This window comes from Pongo pygmaeus, chromosome 1, assembly GCF_028885625.2.
Source record: "Pongo pygmaeus isolate AG05252 chromosome 1, NHGRI_mPonPyg2-v2.0_pri, whole genome shotgun sequence".
Lineage (NCBI taxonomy): Eukaryota > Metazoa > Chordata > Mammalia > Primates > Hominidae > Pongo > Pongo pygmaeus.
This window is the reverse complement of record NC_072373.2, coordinates 11858134-11879445: the sequence shown is the minus strand read 5'-3', so window position 1 is coordinate 11879445 and position 21312 is coordinate 11858134. Positions and strand designations below refer to the sequence as shown.

The following is a 21312-nucleotide window of genomic DNA, read 5'->3' as shown; positions in this document are numbered from 1 at the left end:
CCTCATTCTTTTCCCCGACCCCCAAATTGTTCTTATTCTTATTGACTATCTCCCAAATGAAATTACTTGTGGTATTTAATTTAACTTAGTAATTCTGATAAGTAGCCTCCATGGAAGAGACTTACTGTATTATTTACTTAGCACCCATCCATCCACTTGAATTTGTTAACATTAAGGTTTATGCAACAGCCACTTTAACATATTCTGTACTTAGAGAAAGGAGATATTAATAATTTTGAGTTAGTGCATATGCATATCCAGGCTGGATGTGGTGGCTCATACCTATAATCCCAGTACTTTGGGAGGCTGAGGTGAGCGGATCACTCGAGCCCAGGAGTTCGAGACCAGCCTGGGCAACATGGCGAGACTCTGTCTCTACAAAAAAATAAAAAAATTAGCCAGGTGTGGTGCAACGTGCCTGTAGTCCCAGCTACCTGGAAGGCTGAGAGGTGGGAAGATTGCTTGAGCCCAGGAGGTCAAGGCTAAAGTGAGTGCTACTACTGCCACTATACTCCAGCCTGGGCAAAGAGAGAGGCTCCGCCTCAAAAAAAAAAAAAAAAAAAAAAGTGCATATCCTGAGGATTTGAACAAATTCAGAAAACATTGAAATAGTATTACATGAACTGTTCCTATTCTAAAGTAAGAATAATTTAGGAAGTAGTAGATCTTAGTTCTTTATTACCTAGTTTAAATTTTAAAAGAAAGCATTTATACTTAAGAATAAAATTTCTAAACCCTTTTCTTGTATTGAGTTGTATGTGTGTTAGTGTATGATATTGTTGAGTTTATTGTACTAAGTCGGCTTCATTGTTTGACAGATCTAAAAAAACTGGGAGAGTTCTGCCTAATACTGCAAAACCAGAGTAAAGTTAGGAAATTGGGCTAATGTTTAATTAAGTCAATTACTGGCCTTACTTTTGTGCTTCATTTGCTCAATTAAACTTATGGTAAATTTCTTTCTTGAACTGATGGCAGAAAAGACTTTGTGATCTCATGCTGTTAAAGCACATAATCACATACAGTATTACAGTATGGAGAGATGCTTTTCTTTTTATTTATAATTCTCCCACATTAATGTCATGTCTGTCTGTTCTAATTTAGTGCTTTGTATTTTTCATTTTAAAAGTACCTGGTCTGCTCCTGTGAACATTTAGGTAGATGCCTCGGTTCGAGGTCCTGTGAATCTGTGATTGTATTATTTGTAAACATGTATGAAAATGGAAAAGAGGTTCGGCATGGTGGCTCACACCTATAATCCTAGCACTTTGGGAGGCAGGAGGATTGCTTGAAGCTGAGAGTTTGAGAGCAGCCTGGGCAACAAAGAGAGACCCCTGTCTCTACAAAAAATAAAAAAAAAACTAGCTGGACGTGGTGGTGTGCACCTGTAGTCCTAGCTACTCAGGAGGCTGAGGTGGGAGGATCACTAGAACCTGGGAGTTCCAGGCTGCACTGAGCTATGATTGTACCACCCTGGGCACCAAAGTGAGACCCCGTCTCAAAAACAAACAAACAAACAAACAAAAAAACAGAGAGGGAAAAATAAAGAAAAATACATACCTATAATAATAGGTTCTCAATATATATTCTTTCCCTTTCTACTTTCGGGATGAATTCACTGCTTGTTGAAATATAATTGACTGATCTAAATGCTGATGTTTTAATGAAAAGTATATAATGTGGATTTCATTTAATTCTGTCCTAAATGACAGTTTGGTCGCATACTTAACAAATCCCTAGGCACCAAGGATTTGGGGTTTTGTTGGGAAGAAAACATCTAGGCCAGAAACAATGTACTTTTACTTTGTTTTGAATCTTTTATTGTTTGGATCAGACCTTGTTTAAAAATTTAGAGAAAAAATTTAATAGTTCCATTTCTACCAGTAGACTAATACTCCAGCTGTGGGAAAAACAAAAAACAAGCAAAACACCCAAACCTCCCCCAAACCAGAAGTTTTAAAAGGATTAAATTTAAAGGATTTAATCAGAATATATGAAATTTAAAAGGAAATATAATTGAGGCATTGGAAACTTCTGAGGTAGCGAAGACTTGAAGAGACCTAAATCCCAGCAGTAAGAGAAGTGCACTGAGGTAAGTCTAACATTTTTTATACCACTTTTCCCTTTGGGACATTTGCTGAGTATTCATTTGGGCAGAGATTAAGGCAGAGGAGCCTGCAAAGTTTATGTAATCTCAGGCCTGACAATGTAGGCAGAATTTGAGGGTACAAGATCTTGAAGGAAAAAGAGCAATAAGGCTTACACTCTGAAGAGGCTTTCCTCTTGAGGTATTTCTCTGTTGGTGGTGGTGTTTTTATTATTATTATTATTATTATTATTACGAGACAGGGTCTCATCGTCCAGGCTGGATTTGAACTCCTGGGCTCAAGCAATCCTCCTCTCAAGTAGCTTGGATAACTGGCATGCACCACTATTCCAGATCATTTTTCTGTTATTAACCTTTGGGAAACAGGCTCAGAAGCTTAGCAGAAAGCAGATCAAAAGCTCTGCAGTATAGTAAGATGTGACTATCGATTCTATGAAACAATACTAATAATGTCTTGTGAGGTCTAATCTTGTGCTGGGGGCCAAAAATTGTATTTCAGTGGTTGCTAAGGAGGAGGGGTTTTGATAATCATTCCAGGCTCTCAGTTGGAATCCTTGGAAGTTATAATCACTGGGAGAGAGGGTGAACTAAAGGTAGGCTAAGCCTTGCTAAGTCTGAAACCCAGCCTTCAATCTACTCAGCTCAAATTGAATTGGTGTTATCTGCCAATCGTCTAGCTGCCAGCCATAGGTACATCTTTTCTGGAGGAAGAAACAGAATTAGCTTGTATACAAATTTTAACACAGTATCTGATGTGCAGTTAAACATGTTATTATGCATATAAGGAGTCAGGATCAAGAGAAAAAAAATCTGACAGTCGAAACAGACCCATAAGTGATCCAGATATTGGAATTATCAGTTACAGACCTTAAAACAATTGTGGAATCTACAATGAAAAAAATCAAATGGAAATGCGAACACTGAAAACCACAGTAAGTAAAGTAAGAACTCAGAAGATTAGTTTAACAGCAGCTGGGACATAGTTGAAGAAAGGATTCATGAACTGAAAAATAGATGAGTTGAAAATATCCAGACTGGCCTATGTGGAGAAAAGAACATTAAGAATAAAGGGAAAAAATCATAAAAGATGCATTAGCTCTAGTAATAAAATCTAACATGCGAGTAACTGGATTCCCAAACTGTGATGGATTTGGAGCTACAATAGTGAGATTCAAGATTACTGTCAATCCTAAGAAAGATTAATACTTATAAAACCACACTGGTGTACCACAGTAAAAATGCTGAAAACTAGAAAAATAAAAAATCTTAAAAGTAGCTGGAGGAGGGAACAAAATTTAAAAGCCATAATAAGACTGATATCTGATGATACAATAGAAAAATCTGAATCAGAAGACAAAGGCATGATATCTTTAATGTTGTGAGGAAAAATAATCACTAACTCTGTATTATAGCCAGATAAAAATATACTTCAAAAGTGAGAGTGAAATACAGACATTTCCAGACACATAAACATTGAGATAATTTAGATATAGGAGATGGGGTTCTTCAGGCAGAAAGGAAATGATACCAGATTGAAAAAAGTAAATGCAGGAGGGAAAGAAGACTAAGTAAATATATGGCCAAATGTAAATTAATGCTAACTATACAAAATAATCGTATTAATGCCTTGTGGGGTTTAAAGTATATGTGCAATTAAAGTGCATGACGATAATAACTCAAAAGGTGGGAGAGTATAAAATTGTCAACCATGTACAAAGATCCTTTTTCTGGAACAAGGTGAAGTTACTAATTTATACTTATAATGAAAGAGTTAATCATAATGGAAGATTATTAGATGTCACAGATGCACCTGCAACCTCCAGGGTACTAACCAAAAGAAAAAGAAAGAATAACCAACAACTTTCCAGAGGGAAAAATGCAATATCAAGATATTTGATTAATGTAAAGGAAGGAAGAAAGGAGAGAAAAGAAATAACATATGGGCTGAATCTGTTCTTAGATTATGGTGATGGTTCACAGCTGTGTAACTATTCCAAAAAGCATTGAAATTGTGTACTTTAAATAAATGAACTTTATGATATGTAAATTATATTTCCATAAAGCTATGTAAAGAGAACACGAGACCAATATAATATAAATAATATGATAATATGATAAATATAACTATATAATAAGTATAAACTCATATTTTAAGAATAAAACTAAATGTAAATTGACTAAATACTTCAATCAAAATTCACGGATTGTCAGATTTTATTAACTGCAATTGTATGCTGCTCACCAGAGATATACTTTAATACTGTCTTACAGAAAGAGTAAAAGCTATAGGATGGTAAAGTTGTATATATGGTAAAGTTGAATCTAAAGAAAGCTGGTATAACTATATTAATATCTGAGAAAGGGCTGGGCGCAGTGGCTCATGCCTGTAATCCCAGCACTTTGAGAGGCGAGTGGATCCCTTGAGGTCAGGAGTTCAAGACTAGCCTGGCCAACGTGGAGAAACTCTGTCTCTACTAAAAATAACAAAAAATTAGCCAGGCAGAAATTGCAGGTGGCATGTGCCTGCAATCCCAACTACTCAGGAGGCTGAGACAGGAGGATAGCTTCAATCCAGGAGGCGGAGGTTGCAGTGAGCTGAGATCGCACCACTGCACTCCAGCCTGGGTGACAAAAGTAAGACTCTGTCTCAAAAAAAAAAAAAAAAAAAAAAAAAAAATCTGATTTCTGAGAAAGAATTTAGGGCAGAAAGTATTGAGAGAAATCAAGATAGACATTTCCCTATGATAAAAAATCAGTTTACAAGAAAAAATAATTCTGAATTTACATGAATCTAATGATATAGCTTTCAAACTTATAAAAACACAAATTGACAAAATTATCAGGATAAATCAATCAACAATCAATGTATAAGACCATGCTTCTCACAGTATTACAATAATCAGGCAAATAAATGAATGAGGATATAGAAATCTGAACAGGATGATTAATTAACATAAGTATTGACATTTATAGAACACGGCACCATATGCTGAGAAAGTACACATTTGTTTCAAGTGCAGATGGAGCATTTACCAAAATTGATTATGGAGGAAGTATAAGCAAATTTCAAAGGTTTGAAATAAGAGTGTATTCCTTTCTCATCATATAATTAAGTAAGAAATAAGTAACAAAAGGAATTGCAAATCCATAAGCCTATGAATCAACAAGTTAATCACAATGGCAAATTATAAGATATTTTAAATTGGATAATAGTGGAAAACATGAGGCGTATCTAAAACTGTGGATATAGTTAAAACTGATTAGAGGAAATTTTTCGGCCCTAAATACATAAGAAGAACTGAATAATCAGTTATCTAAGTATCTCAAGAAGACAAAAAGAAAATATTAAACCTGAAAAATGTAGAAAGAAGAAATAATAAAGAGCAGAATTTATGAAGTAGAAAGAAATATAAATCATTCAAGCCAATAGCTGGATTTTTGAAACGACTAATAAAATTGATGAGCCCTTGGAAAGACTGAATACGAAAAAGAGAGAATATAAAATTAACAATATTATAAATGAAAATAGGAAATCACTGCAGAACCTCCAAGCAATGAAAAGATAATAAGAGAATACTGTGACTAGCTTTATTCCAAAGAAATTAAAACATTCTAGAAACAATATAGTGTTAGCGAAATACAGTTTACCAACCCTAACACTAGAAGTGGGAAATATCAACTGTCTTATATTTATTAAATGAAATGAATTTATAATTAAAGCCTTCTCACAAAGAAGTCCAGGCCCAGATGGCCTCACTGGTTAATTCCACCAAACATATAAGGAAACAATAATACCAATCTTAAACTCTTTCGTAATACTTCCCAACTGATTTTATGAGGCCAACATAACCCTGATCCTAAACTATGACAAAGACCGTGCAAAAAAAAAAAAAAAAGGTATAGACTAATATTTATCAGGGACCGTAGGTGTAGAAATCCTCCACAAAATACTAAAATATTGGGAAATCCATCCCATTGACATATCAACTCAATAGCCTATTACAACCAAGTTGGGATTCCAAACCAATTACCTTATTAACTTGGGATGCCAAACCTTACCTTATTAAGAGAAAAAAAGAAAAATATATTTATTTTAACAGATACTATAAAAACATTTTTAAATATTAAACACCTATTCGTTGTAATATTAGTAAGTTGGCATGTAAGAAAAGTTACTTAAACTGATAGAAATTATCTATCAAATGCAAAACTGGTGAAATACTGAATTCTTTCAAGGCAATGTTGAATAAAGTTGGGAAAAGTGGGTACTTTTGGAATTAAAAATGAGTTTAGCAAAGTCACAGCTCACTATAAAACTTCAGTTATATTTTTATATTCTAGTAAAAAGCAATTACAAAATAAAAATAAGTGATTTCACTTATATTAGTATAATAAAACAACATATACCTAGGAATAACTCTAATAAAAGATGTGTAAACCTTCACACAGAAAATTGAGAAACATTTTGAGAAAAATAAAGATGACCTTAAAAAAAGGATAAATATACCATGTTCATATATTGGGAGGCTCAATATTACAAAGATGACAGTTCTCTTCCAATTGATCAGGTAGATCAATGCAATCTCAATCAAAATCCCAGCAGGTTTTCTTTTTGTGTGCATGAAAATTGAAAAAGCCAGTTCTAAATGAAGAAGAGCAAGATTATCAAATACAACTTTGAAGAAAAGAACAAGGTTAGGGTCTTTGACTCCTGGATATCAAGACTTATTTTAATGTTACAATAAGACTGTTGGGTATTAGGACAGAGACAGAAAAATAGAGCAGGATAGAGTTCATAAGTAGATCTGCACATTTGTGTCTTGACACATTAGTATGTGACAATGCAGTGCTAATGGGAAAAGATTTATTTTTTAATAAATGGTCATTTGGATAAATATACGAGGGTGGGTGAGGAGACAACTCTTAACTCCCTCCCTACCATCTTACATAAAAAATCAATACCAGGTATGTTGCAACTTTCATGGGAAAGGCAAAATAATGAACTTTCTAGAAAATTTAGTAGCTTTAGTAGCTTTCTGTCATTTAATTTTGTTATTGAAGATTTGCGTGTAATACCTTTATATGTCATTTGTTTTCTAGTGTGTAAAATGCAGATGATAAGATTACATGTAAAATGTATGGCTTAAAGCCTGCCATATGGTAACTGCTTTAACTTAACAGAATTATCCATCTTAAACAGTAAAATAAAGTTAATCAATTCGAAAGAAGCAACCAAACTTTTTTTAAAAAAGTTTATGGAATAGCTCATGTTTATGTGCCCTAAATTTGTAATTAAAATATGAATGCACGAGATGGGTGGATCACTTGAGGTCAGGAGTTTGAGATCAGCCTGGCCAGCATGGTGAAACCCCATCTCTACTAAAAATACAAAAATTAGCCCGGTGTGGTGGTGGGCACCTGTAATCCCAGCTACCCAGGAAACTGAGACAGGAGAATCGCTTGAACCCAGGAGGTGGAGGTTGCAGTGAGCCGGGATTGCGCCACTGCATTCCAGCCTGGGTGACAGAGTGAGACTCCATCTCAAGAAAAAAAAAAAAAAAAAGAATGCAAAAATAGAGACGTCATTTGAATTATCTGCCTTTCATATAGTGATATAATTTAAAAATAATTACTTTTGTATTAGATGCTTATGTCCTGTCTGCTAAATCAAGTTGGTGTTTAAATAACTGTTGTTTCTTTTAAGGGAAATTTTTTTTTTATTTTGAAATTTTGAAATGAAATTGCTCTTTTTATTAGTGTTAATATGATAAGATATTTAATGTAATTTCCTGCAGATATTAAAATAGTCATTTTCTTTAATAAAATCCACATATATTTTTAAAATTCCACATACTTGGAAAAGTTATTGGAAAAAATGTTCCTTTGTCTTATATGTTTTATGGGTTTGTAATTGCGTAAATTCTAGAATTGGTTAAGTTTACTGTGAATTTTATATTTCCTTGCCTTGATTAGCTCCATTTGAATCATTCTTTTCACTGTTTGCAGGAATTTAAATGATTCTTGTTAACAAGAACAAGAGACGTGTCATGAAATCGTTCTGCATTGCTTATGCATAATTACAACTTTATTGTATGTTAGTCAGTCTTTTAACCCTGTGGACCATTTGTCTTGTCTTGTGTGTCTAGCTGATAATTCACTCCCAGCAATGCTATTGCTAAGCTTTTCTTTGGGTATTTGGATATTCTGTTTGTTACATTATTGCTTCTAATTCTTGCTCCTTGAAGAACTGTGTCTTTTGTAATATAGAATATTAAAGAGCTCCTGTTACTATCATTAGTAACTATGACTCTTGATTATAAATTCTTTCTTCTGGAAAAATCCCATAACTTTATCTTTGCACTGATGGGAGAGTGTGTGTGTGTGTGTGTGTGTGTGTGTGTGTGTGTGTGTGTGTGTGAATGTCTGACATGCAGAAGTAAACATGATGATGGCAAAATACAATGTCTTTGATAATCATTGATAGCACTAAAAATATGCACTAAATATGCACTAAAATAGCACTAAAAATATGGCATATTCTATTTTCCTGATAAACATGAAAAGGAAGTCATTTAATTAGATTTTTGGCGGGAAGAGAATAAATATAAAAATTTGCCCTTTTTGAGGTAGAAAAATGCACAAAACAATTGCACTATGCTGGACATGCGTCTTTTGCTTCCCTTTGCCCCAGGATCTAAAGAAATGGATTCATCACTCCAATAAGTTAATGTTTAAAAGGAGATCTTCAACTTTCTATAACCACAAAATATCTTGAAAAATGTATAGTGAAAATCAGGCCTTTCTATTCAGTCAGGTGTTTTTCTTAAATAACAACAGTGTGTTTGTAAAATGCAAACGAGGAAGTAAGTTTAGAACAGATTTTTCTGAAGACAAAGTAAATTACAAAAGAAGGCAAAATGCTCTATTATAAGTAACCTATTGAATTTCATTAGCGCTTCATAAAATTCTACCTGTATATTTAGGTTGATATTTTAAATATCACTTTATTTTGAAATAATCACTCTGTATGTTGCTTTTTATGCACGTTGCTTCCCAAAAGCTTGCTTGCCAAGGCATTGGAGATTCCTAGCTAATAGCCCAAGATTTCTGCCAAAGTAGCGTTAACTTCTTACCTAATTAATGAGTTTTCTAAGGAAAAAAAATTACAAATAAGCTTTCATACATGAAGGATGTGAAGCAAGCCACAATTCCCACAGGACACCAATTATACATTCTACAGATGGGAGGTGAGTTAAGGAAACTTACCTTTGAGACTGAGTATGTCTCTCAATGTTGAAATTTTTTATTCTGATTTATTTGCAAGGAATCCTAGGGCGTTGTAGAAGACAGTCTTTGTTGACATATGGCTTTTTTGTTTGTTCTGTTTACAATGTGGGTATGATTATAGACACTTAAGTTTTAAAGAGCCACATAATGATTAAGGTACTAACATTCATTTATAAATACAACTTTAAAAAATAATTTGATTCCCACATAACTTCAGAACTATTTGTTAAGGCATGCCTTTATATTGTGAAATTGTATGAAATGCTAGAAAGATTAGAGTAAGAGAAATTTTACTTTAAGTGTCACGAGAGAAATTGTAGTTAGACACTATGTCTCTAAATTGATCTTTTTAATTAAATCAGTTTTTATAGCTAGAGGAGAGTAGTAGTTTTTAAATCAGAAGGCCTATTATGTTTGAGAATTAGAGAAATGTTCATGTTTGCTTTTAAATAAATTGGATTTTCATTATTTCATGTACCTGATACATTTCCAGCCTAATGTCTTTTAGAGTTCTGATTGCTAAATTAACTGAATTCTTTGTTTGGTGAGATTAAATGTTGTTAATGAAAAACTTGAATACAATTTTTTATGCTTTAGAATTGGAAATAGATTGTGGTGCAAGGACCAAATTGATATCAATTCATTTAAATGACAATAATTGAAACATTGCTAGGTATTTGTTTGTTTGTTATTTATTTTGGCTTTTTCTTTCTACAGCAAGTTGATGTGGAAAAATGGGTATGTGTTTCCATGTATTTGCAAAGAAATTGTGATCTAAAAGTGCATGCTTGCTATTGCCTCTAATCTTTTATTTTGCTTCCTAGTGTGGCTTGTACTATTAGTGTTCAAACTAACTGCTTTGTTGTAATGAACACATGTTTCACAGGTCTCTAATGAGAACCTTATGTTTCTGGTTTTGCTTCATCTGAAATGGGGCATATTAAAGTACTTTCCATCCCTAGAACCACATAGTTTTTATATAATTTATTTTGTAATTATTATATGCTTCTGGCCAACAGAAAGGTGTTTATTATTCATACCATATATCTTTTGCAAAAAAAAAAAAAACCTTGACTGTTTAATCTCAAAATTCCACTGCTTAGTCCTTATATTTTTGCATGTACTGTAGAAGAAGAAAAGTATATATATAGTCATAGAAAGTCATAGAACCTTTTTTTTTTTTTTTTTTTGGTATAGATGGAGTCTCACTATGTTGCCCAGGCTGGTCTTGAACTCCTGGACTCAAGTGATCCGTCTGCCTCAGCCTCCCTAATTGCTGGGATTACACACAGGAACCACTGTGCACAGCCCTGTATAATCTTAAGCAGTGAAGGTGAATGACCATGTAGGAAAAGGCAGTTACAGGATTCTGGAGGCTAATTCTTAGAGCCCATATTGTCACAAATTGTGCAAAAAGTTATGTTGCTTCTTTTGGTCTCAGTTTCCTTATCTGTTAGGAAAAAATAAAGCAGAGAGAAAATACACCAAGGTACCTTCCAATACTTAACACACCAGGATTCTGAATGGAAATTAAAGTCTCCTCAAGACTGATATTCCTACTCCACTTTTTCCCAAGAGTACAAAATAGTGAGGCTTTTCATTGTTGAAATGTTTTTTTATTTGCTCTGTGACTTATATGAGGAATCCTTTAAGATTGACTTAATTGATGGCTTTATTTTATCTTCATTATTTTTCTGGTTTTAGGATCCAACTTTCTTGATGCAATATTTTGAGAATTTTGCCATCTTTTCAGTGCCCTTTCAGTAGTGTTTTCCAACAATTTCGTGTTCACTTGTCTTTTTAAAAAAATTTTTTTTAGCCCTTTAAAGACAAGGAAACTTGTTTTTTAATTTACCATTTCTAATGACCTTTGAAAACTACGACTTCTATGTTATATTGCTGAGAATAATTTAAAGTCTTCATTTCTCTCTTTATAACCGAACTACTACTACTTTTGACCAACTATTTGTTTTTGAAATTTCCTACCTTCCTCTTTGGCTATAGTTAAAATGCTGATCCAAGATTCACATTTTTCTCATTTTTCTTGTCTTGGTAAGGGAAGTCTGCTTCCTTCTGAGAACACGTATGACACCTCTTTGTCCTGCACTTCTCTAATATCAGCATCCTACAACATAGCCCTCTTTCTTTTGCCATCCTTGCATCCCTTCACTTCCATTACACTAGTTCTGTGCCATATCTGGATTGGTATTGACCAACTACTCAAGCTGCTTTTACTTACTTTGTAAATAGCATTTGCCAGTAAATAAAATCAGCTTTTCACCATTGTCTAAAAGTCTTCCCCTGTGTTCCTCTGCGGATTTGGTTACTTTTGATCTGCATGTGTTATTTTTTTCTTTCTTATTCCTATAATAATTTACTTATTTTTATTTGTATTAGGTTTATTTATAAATCATTGCAGTAGAGATTGCCTTCCAGTTCTGAGGAAATATCTCAGACATTTTCTGAGCTAAAACCCTTGAGGCTTAGTTTGCCAGTGACTGACTTTATAATCTTACGTAGCCTCTTTATTGGCCATAATCTGTTTGTCTATAGGACTAGAATCTGCTTTACTCCTTTTTTTCTTCAATATTACTATTATGTCAATAGTAAAACATATTGATGCCAAAATATATGTTCATTTAGAAGTCATATAATGAAAAGATTCTGCTGGGTTTTAGAACACTGATGATCATCATGTGTAAATGTTGCAGCAAATTTTAGACTGGAGCTCTTTTTTTCTTTGAAGACCTATCCAGTTCATATCTTATGCTTTGGCCATTAGAAGTTTGAAATTCTACTGTTACAGGTATACCTTGAAGGCCAACAGAAAATAATTTAACCCTCTACCCACCTAACCCAGGACTATTGAGACTCCTCTGTGGGGCTGGTGCTTCTCTGCCCCTTGAGTTAAATTAGAACCGGTCCCGTGACCTTTCTCGTTTCCAAGAGTGAAATACCCCACAGACATTTCAAGTCATACAGATCTCATTTCCGTAATTAAAATGCCCAAACCTGTATAATAGGCGAACTTGAAGCTAATTCAAGTTAACTTGTCTGGGATCGAGCTGGAGGGAGGGATATCTGGGAAGCTGTTTCTTGCTTGCCCCGCTGGGTTCCTCATGCCCTACTTGGTACTCAGAGAGTCTGCCACTCTCAGGTGCTGTGGGAAGGAGATAGAAGAGAAAGCTTGGCAGGAAAGGTCTGCTTTGATCATAGTGTCATGCACTGGGCTTGCCAGGTTTCTAGTGTTGACTTTCTCTGTGGGCGCTTGGCACTAGTCTTTCGGGAAGCTTCCATCCCCAGAAAACTCTGACCTGAGCTTCTCTTGCTGCAGACAAATGCGTCTCCACTAGCTGGTCAGTGGCAATTTCTTCCTCTTCCTGGGAGTTCTTGGTGGCCTCTGAGACAATCCCAAGCTGGATCTGTCTAGTATGGTGCCCATTTGCTTGTTGGCAGTGTGGTCACTTCCCAATTGCAGCCCTATAGGACTATACCCAGCCTTTTGCCTCTCAGTCTCCAGGCATAGTAAGATACCAGTCTATGGTGTCCCAGCTCCCAGGGACATCAGGTATCCCTGAAGCCACCCTTGCTAGGCTTGAAGTGAGGGCAAGCTTGGGAGGCAGGCAGGATTCCAGGCCCACCTGCACTTCTCTCCAAAAAAACCATTTCTTTGCTGCCCGGCCTCTAATAATACACTGGAGGTGGGCAGTCGGCTAAGGGCAGCCAGTGGATTTGCAGCCACCCTCTTTGACATCCCTGCTTAGGTGGCATAACAATATGTTTTGGGACATGATAGTACAGGTGCTCCTCCAGTTAGGGTGGGGTTATATCCTGAAAAGCCCTTCAGAAGTTGAAAATATCATAAGCCAAAAATGCATGTAATACACCTAACCTACGGAACATTATAGCTTAGCTTAGCCTCCCTTAAACGGGCTCAGAACACTTACGTAAGCTTACAGTGGGGCAACATCATCTAACACAAAGCCTATTTTATACTAAAGTGTTGAATATCTCATGTAATTTATTGAATACTATACTGAAAGTAAAAAATACAATGATTGTATGGGTAATCAAAATACAGTTTCTGCTGAATGCAAATCACTTTCACATTGTCGTACAGTTGAAAAATCATAAATAGAACCATTGTAAGTCAGGGACCTTCTTGTAAATCCCCTTCGGAGACTGGTCATTGTTTTGTTTTGGGACAGATGACCTGTTTTAACTTCTGTTATACTTGCTTGTCTAGGGTGCGTTTACCACCACCAGATTAAGACCTTTGGGAGCCTTACAAGACTTAAATATATATGGAAATTAAAATGGCTTCTGTATAAATCTTCTGATAATATTATTCTAGATAGTTTCATCAAAGGTCCATCAATCACTTTCTGTTTCTTTCTCCTTTTCTCCCTCCCCTCTCCATCCCCTTTTCCCTAATTCCCTTCCTGCCTTCATCTCCTTCCTTCTCTCCCTCATCACTGTCTCTTTGAGCAGCTGTGCATCTGTTTAATCATAAGGCCATTGAGTTATCAAATGCTGCTCTTCACACTTTAAAAGAGAATAAAACTCCTGAGTACTGGATAAGAAAGTAACTAATGGTCATTTCTATCTACTCCACTCCTAGCCCTTTTCTAACCTATACCATTCGTTTCCAATGTGGAGGCCTAGGAATCAGGTCATGAGTGGACAGCAAAAGGATGGAACAGACTGTGAGATTGTTGTCTATGAAGCCTTGTCTATAGACTGAGTGATGTCTTACACATGTAGTTTCTCTTAAAAAATATGATGATGCTGTTTTAATTGTTAAAATCCATAATCATTTCAAATGTTTCTAACTGGAGAGTTGTTTAAAAATGCATTTTAACACACAACTGCTATTATGTGAGAACCTGTGAAATGCTTTCAAGCTATCAAGGTTCATTCATGTTTGAAATGGTTTTTAAAAATATATGGAGTCTTCTGTATTCTGATATGGGCAATTTTTTATGTGTAGGTGATGATCTGAATAGAGGGCAGGCTTTATATGTCTTCAGGACATCATTATCCATTTGCTCTCTGTAGAAATCAACGTGTTGCTTTTGATTTAGAGAAATTCTCTATCGAGACAAGCTGGGAAATGAAGAAAGCCCTAGATACCTCTTCTATTTCATGTTTTAGGCATTTATGCAGCTCTTTGCTTTATAAACGTGTCACAGAGATAAAGTGTGAGAACTTATAGTAGCTTATTGGAATCATTTATTTTTCTTTACCCTTCTAAAGAAGAACTACATAATTGTATGTACATATATATGTCAAATTTATTATACTCAAAAGAAAAGACATTCCATTTAACTACTGTCTGTACAGAGCTGTTGATAGGTTGAAAAAGAACTGTTGCTACAAATCTGCCAAAAAATAGAATGAATTCTTTTTAAACATATCTGCATCTCACATAACTAGATTCCAGTGATGGTCATTAATATGCGTGACACAAGGGCATTTCAACAGAATGTATTATTATGTGTATAATTGCTCATTCATGGGCTGGTAGACAAGCCTCTTTCAGATGATTTCTGTACCTGTAATCAACATGTCTGTCTTTTCAGAGCATCTTGGACATTTTTAGCAGGGGAATCCTAGAAAGTGAAGCATTTCCATAGGATTTATATAGATATTTTTTAAGACAGGGTTTTGCTCTGTCACCCAGGCTGGAGTGTGTCTCAAGTGATAGTCCCACCTCAGCCTCCTGAGTATCTGGGACTACAGGCATGTGCCACCATGCCTGGCGAACTTTTTAATTTTTTGTAGAGACAGTGTCTCACTATGGTGCCCAAGCTGGTCTTGCACTCCTGGGCTCAAACAGATACTCCTGCCCTGGCCTCCCAAAATGCTGGGATTATAGGCAGGAGCCACTGTACCCAGACAGATATTTTCATCATAAGAGCAATAGTTGAAGCTTTTCAATCTCATATGCTATTAGATATTATATATTGATATTTGGAACTCGGAATTGTTGTTAATTTTTTTATCCTAAAAATTGTTGGGACTATCATTAATTAACTATAGCTACCTAGAAATCCTAGTCTTTGGTGGTGAAATCACTTTGTTTTCTCAACATAATGAAGTTTACCTGATATTTCCTCACAATGGAGAGGTTACCAGTTGGAGAATTATGGAGAATCCTAGCATCTTGATACGTGGAGAGGAAAAGATGGCGAAAAGGCTTAAATTTGATGTATATTTTGTGTACAGAGTAGGGTATTTTGCCTCCTTAATGGAAACTTCATGCTAGAATGACTTCTGAGGCTATTCTGAAATTGTTGCATTTGATAATCGTTTTTAATGGCAAGCCCCCAAATGTTTGGTGCTTTGTCACTAAATTCTTATCTATATAATTTTTGAGGAGACATTGCAATAACAGTTTCTTTTAAAAGTTCTAAGGTAGGTTTTTAGAAGCGTTACTTTTTAAAAATCAGTTTTTAGCTCATGAAACTGAAATACCAGTTTTAAAAAGTCAAGGTTGAACTGAAAGGCATCATTATAATAGAAGAGCTTTTCTACATTACCTGAATTATTGTTTCCTTCTTTGCACCAAGAACAGATTAAATATGCATTCTCTTTTTATTTAAATATCCAGTATTTGTTCGCAATTTTCAGAGTAAAGTATTGCTATTTGATTTGTTTTTCTATTCATAATCATTTGCATTTGCTAAGAAAGTGCCTTAGGTCTTTTAGATCTACTACACTGAGTGGCTCATGCTAACAGACAAAAGATGATTCTGCTTCTTTTTGTCATCCATTTGACACCCAGGGCCATCTATGTGTTAAAATGTAGCAATAGCAATTTCTCTTCCTGGCTTCCATGTTAGTGTAGCATGTGCCCCCAGGTTTTGCTTGTATTTGGAGCTCCATCTGATGTGTCAATTCTGGATTAATCTAAACCTGGGACACTGAGTTACTAACATCTGCAATTTTAGCCTAAAGAACTAAAATTTCCACCTTTGTGTTTCTATGCAAATTAATCATCATCCAAAAAATTCTAAGACAGAAAGCACATTGGAATCCATGCTGTGAGCCTGTACTATAATTGCCCATATAGTCATCCCTTACTCTATTTTGTGTAATGAAATTTTAGCTGTTGTCTATTGAACTTCTCATTAGTGAAATAAATCAAATAGTTAATTTATTTGCTAAACTTATTGTAAGCACAAAAACTACATTCTCCACACCCAAAGAGGCTGCTTTCTTCAATATTTATCTTTATGTGTTTCTTTTTTCTACTTTCCATCATATCAATTTTTAAAGGGTTTTTGTTGTTATTCTTTTTCTGTTTGTTGCTTTTATCGTACAGAAGCAGTGCTTACATTGAATTAAACTAATATACTCATTTTTTTGTTTTAATGCGCTTTGCTTTCTTCTTTTCCCTTAAACGATCCCTTTGAATGTCTCCTGATGCTATAATTTTGGTAATATCTAGCACTTAAACCAATTTGAACAAGAAATGATTTGTACAGAAAGTTATTGTCAATAATGCCACTAATACCACAAATCTTTCATGTTCTTGATTATCTTTTGAAAATGATGTTTGTGTCTTACATCTGCTCTTCTTTCTCATTCCACAGAAGGATATTTCAGCATTTGCTATTTTTCAGTATTCATTCTATTTTATTATGTATGCAGATTGCTCTCCTCTGTGTCTCATTCTTCCTACAGTCAGACATGACTTAGCAATGCGGAATAGCAGACCTCAGTCACTTGGCTGACCACTCTTTTTTTTGTTAATACCTACTACAGTTTCAAAGCAGTTCAACTTAGTTACCTGACAAAATCAGGCTGAGAAAATTTTCTGAAGAAAAATCTCCCAAACCTAGCTTAATTAAAAAAAAAAAAAAAAAAAAAAAACTCATGGAGAAGGTATCTCTTAACAAACCATGTGCTATACCAAAATGTTGTTTTTGTGTTTCTTTGAATTAAGGCTTAATAATGATTTTGCCTAATTCTTTAGTGATATCTCTACCATTAGTGAGTCACATGTGATTGGTCAGTTTAACATGGAAAGTAAGTTTCCTGATATTATATATGATTAATATGAGTTATAAAAAGGTAACTAAACCTCCTGTATTTTCTAAGCCAAGGATGAAAGCTTCTTTACAATTTTTCCTTAAAATTGTAATATTGAAAATGAAAAAATTCGTCTCAACAGAATTTATCTTTAATAGTATACATATTACTATGTAAATATGTTTCAGGGAAAAATTGTAATATTTACAAATATATATATTGGAAAACTTTTCCTTGCTGTTTTTCTTACAACTAGTGTCTCTATGATATCTTTTCTCCATAGGACTTAGACATCAACCTGACAACAAATTCAGCCCTAAGTTTGGAAATATATCATTGTTTTCTTTTTCATACTCTTTCATCTGTGTAACTCTCCTAGGAATAAGTAGTCAAAGAAACTTTAGAGGTGTAACGAAAAATGAAGTTATTTGTAAATTTGCATATGGACACACATACGTACACATTATGTTTTGTAGAAGAAAAAAAGAGCTATTATATAATTTATGAAAGGAGACTGTGTCATTTTAAGAGAAAAAGAAATGTTTTTGTGATTTTTCTTTGAAATTTGCCTTTCACAATATTCAGTGTCTAAGAAATTGCTTACTGTTATTTTGCATGAAATGAGAGCCGCTCATTGCAGCATATTAGTTTACGATCTACCTTACCTGTTTTAATCTACTGTTTTTATTAAAATGAGTTGGGTTGCTGTTTGTTTTTATCACTGCATTTTTATGCAAAAGATGCAAGTTGGTTTTTTAAAAAGCATTTGCAGAGGATGAATTTTTAAGATGATATCTTTTTTGGTGCTTAAATAGGTTGTCAATGGAATCACTGAAAGTAGAGCAGCATGTTTTCACAGAAAAAGGAAGAAACTAATGTCAAAACATTTTTAAAGAGTTTTGCTTGCTACAGCTTTTCTCTAGCATGTAGTTGATACTAAGTTTTGTTGCGATAACACGGTGAATGTGTTTTTTTTTATGTTTATTGTTTACATAGCTCCATTAGGATAATGGAATCTTTATAAATAAGAGATATTTTTAAGGAAGTCTTTGAGATCATGTCTATTTAATGTTTCCTCTCTTTTCCTTATGCCCCTACAGAAATTCATGATGAAGGTAAGACATCTTAATATATATGCTATGTATATATATAGCAGATATATTACTATATATGGATTACATATGTATATATCTGCATATTAGTATAGCTGTATTATATATATAACAGATATATATATATTACTATATATCAGCTATATATATGTGATACTTTGTATGTTTTGTGTATGGTTATATAGATTTGTTTTACTTTTGAATCCATGTAACTTCACATGCTTTTAAAAAGTTTTTAAAAATTAAGCTTTGGAGCTTTTAAATTTAGATAAAACACGAGTTTAGATTTAACAACTCAACAAACAACATTTGACATTTTTGGGTCATATTGTAACATATTACATTTAATTAGCTAACATTAAGAATTTCTCTTATTAAAACAATTTTAGTAGCTCTCCATTTAGAATGTTCTCTCTGGGGATTATGTTGACTTTGCACTTATGCACTTTTGTGTGACTACAATGGGAAATTCTTCCACTGGGAAATTAGGGGAGGCACCAAGAAACTACTTCTACTTACTCCAGGAGAAGAAAATAGTTCAGCCAGCCCCTTATTCATGTCTCAACTAAATTGGAAAAGTGAAAATATTGTAAAAGTAGACAAATGAAAAGAGTAAAGCATGTGGACATATCATCGAAGGAATATATAAGGGACAGACAGGAAGAGCAGACTATGGTTATTTTAGGATATATAATAGAAAATTTTTGTTTCATTTTCATATGTCCACTACATTTCTCCTATAACATTTATGGGGTTTAATTTTTTTATCTTAAAAGCCAAGAAACAATGGGTAGGTAGAAAAATTGATTGATATTCCATTAATAAAGGCTTAAAAGAATTTAGGAATTCTTTTAAAAGAATTTAGGAATTCTTTTAAAAGAATTTAAAACATTTTGAAAGAAAGAGACTGTGAGAAATATTAAATCAAAATTCCAGATATAGATGGAAAATGTTGCTTTGAAGAAAGGGAAGCGCGTTCTTGTCAGTCTGTTGAATTTTGTGGTTAAATCCATCATGTTTAATAAAACTGAACCAGGTGCATTGTGGGACACCCTAACCTGGGCCTGTTCACTACCAGTGAGAATTTGGCATTTTGGATGGGATGACAGAACAGAGTATTTCTTTGAAGCCATCTATCAACCAGGACATGGAACATCTTCCAGAATTTCAAATAACTCTAGCTCTTATTTTTCAGTAGAAAATATTATGATCACATTTTGAAGAGAGGACGTTAATCCCTAAATTAGACATATCATGAAACAAGAGTTTGGGTTGGAAAAATATTTAAAACAACAGCAAAATAGGAATATTTTCTCTCTTTGCAAATACTGATAACTAACATGATTTTGGGTTTGAGAAAATTTAGTTTTTCATGCTAAATCTGCATCTGCTGTATTCATTTTATCATCTCATTCTTAATTCAACTGTACAATACTGTATGGACTTCCCCTTGGGAAGGGTGAATGAAATGGTCGCCTGAAACAGACATCTGAAGGTCTCCTGTGAGAACAAATGCATATAAAAACCAGTGCAAATAGAAAGATGATGTAGAATTAGTTAAAAGCAGGTGGTATGCCTAAAATAATTTAATTAGGTCCCCAGTTCTTTTAAGTTCGAGGCCAGAAGGCCAATAGTTATTTTCACACTTGCAATGGATGATCTGGAAAGGTTAGAATTGGATTAAGGGGAGGGCATATGCATGCAATTACAGTAATTTAAGTCACTTAAACAGAAAAACATGCTGAATTTTATCTCGCTTTCACCTTTCAATCATGCTTTGCTTTGGGTTTCATACGGAAAAGGCATTAACTTCTTAGAACCAGATGGATGCTTTCTTGTTGTGGGAGCCTATTTCTGCTGGTTGGTGCTAAACAGTGATGCATTAGAACTGTCCTAAGCCTGATCTGTTCCCTGAGGAGACTTTCCATGAAGACACCATCCCAAGTAAGCCAGTCCGTGTCAAATGGATGTCTTGACAATGTTAAACTGGCCTTTTCAGGCACCTTTATCTTGAACTGAGGCCAGGATTCTCATTGATTGTTATAATCCTTCAGTGACCCTGTTGCGTGATTCACTACTTATTTTATTTTTTAAGAGACAGGGTCTTGCTGTGTTGCCCAGGCTGGAGTACAGTGGCATGAACATAGCTCACTGCAACCTGGAACTCCTGGGCTCCAGTGATCTTCTGGGCTCAGCCTCCTAGGTAGTTGGGATTACAAGCATGAAGCACTTTGCCTTGCTCTGGCCCAACTGTATTTAAAAAACACAGAGCCAAAAAACAAAAAAAGCAAACCAGAAAGAACAAAATATAGAGCCAGTAATTTTAATGTGTGTGTAAACCTCTTTAGTCACACACACACACACACACACACAATATATAAATGAAATGTGTAGGCAAAGCGTTACGGTAAAAGGAGCACTTTCTGGTTAACTTCAAGGCCTTGTCCTTCACTTTTAAAAAATTTGGTTTTGACTAGTGTGGCTGTCAAGTGTTATTAGAGTTCATGTGGATTTTATAGTTTTGGAACTTAAATCTGGTATGAAAAGGTGAGCTTCTATTCAAAATAATTCAAACCAGACAAAGTAAATACAATTGTTCTTGGCCACAATAAATCAAATGCATTATAGAAAAAATAAGTGCTGTCTAAAGAGAGCCTCATTCTCTGAAGGAGTATAGTTTTTCAAAGTAGATTTTTCCCTTTTCTTCTCAGTTACGTGAAAAAAGTGATTGTTTTGTTTTTTTGTTTGTTTTTGTTTTTGTTTTTGAGATAG

General features: G+C 34.4%; 1 protein-coding gene across 5 annotated transcripts in view; it reads left to right on the top strand.

Annotated features, from left to right (window-relative positions):
* The window catches only part of RYR2 (ryanodine receptor 2), a 789753-nt gene that overhangs the window by 294960 nt on the left and 473481 nt on the right, over positions 1–21312 (top strand). For all 5 annotated transcript variants that reach the window (XM_054448216.2, XM_054448137.2, XM_054448051.2 and 2 more), the window contains exons 4-5: positions 10109–10129; positions 18529–18543. In XM_054448216.2, the coding sequence (XP_054304191.1) occupies positions 10109–10129; positions 18529–18543 (36 nt within the window). The remainder of the gene's footprint in view (positions 1–10108; positions 10130–18528; positions 18544–21312) is intronic.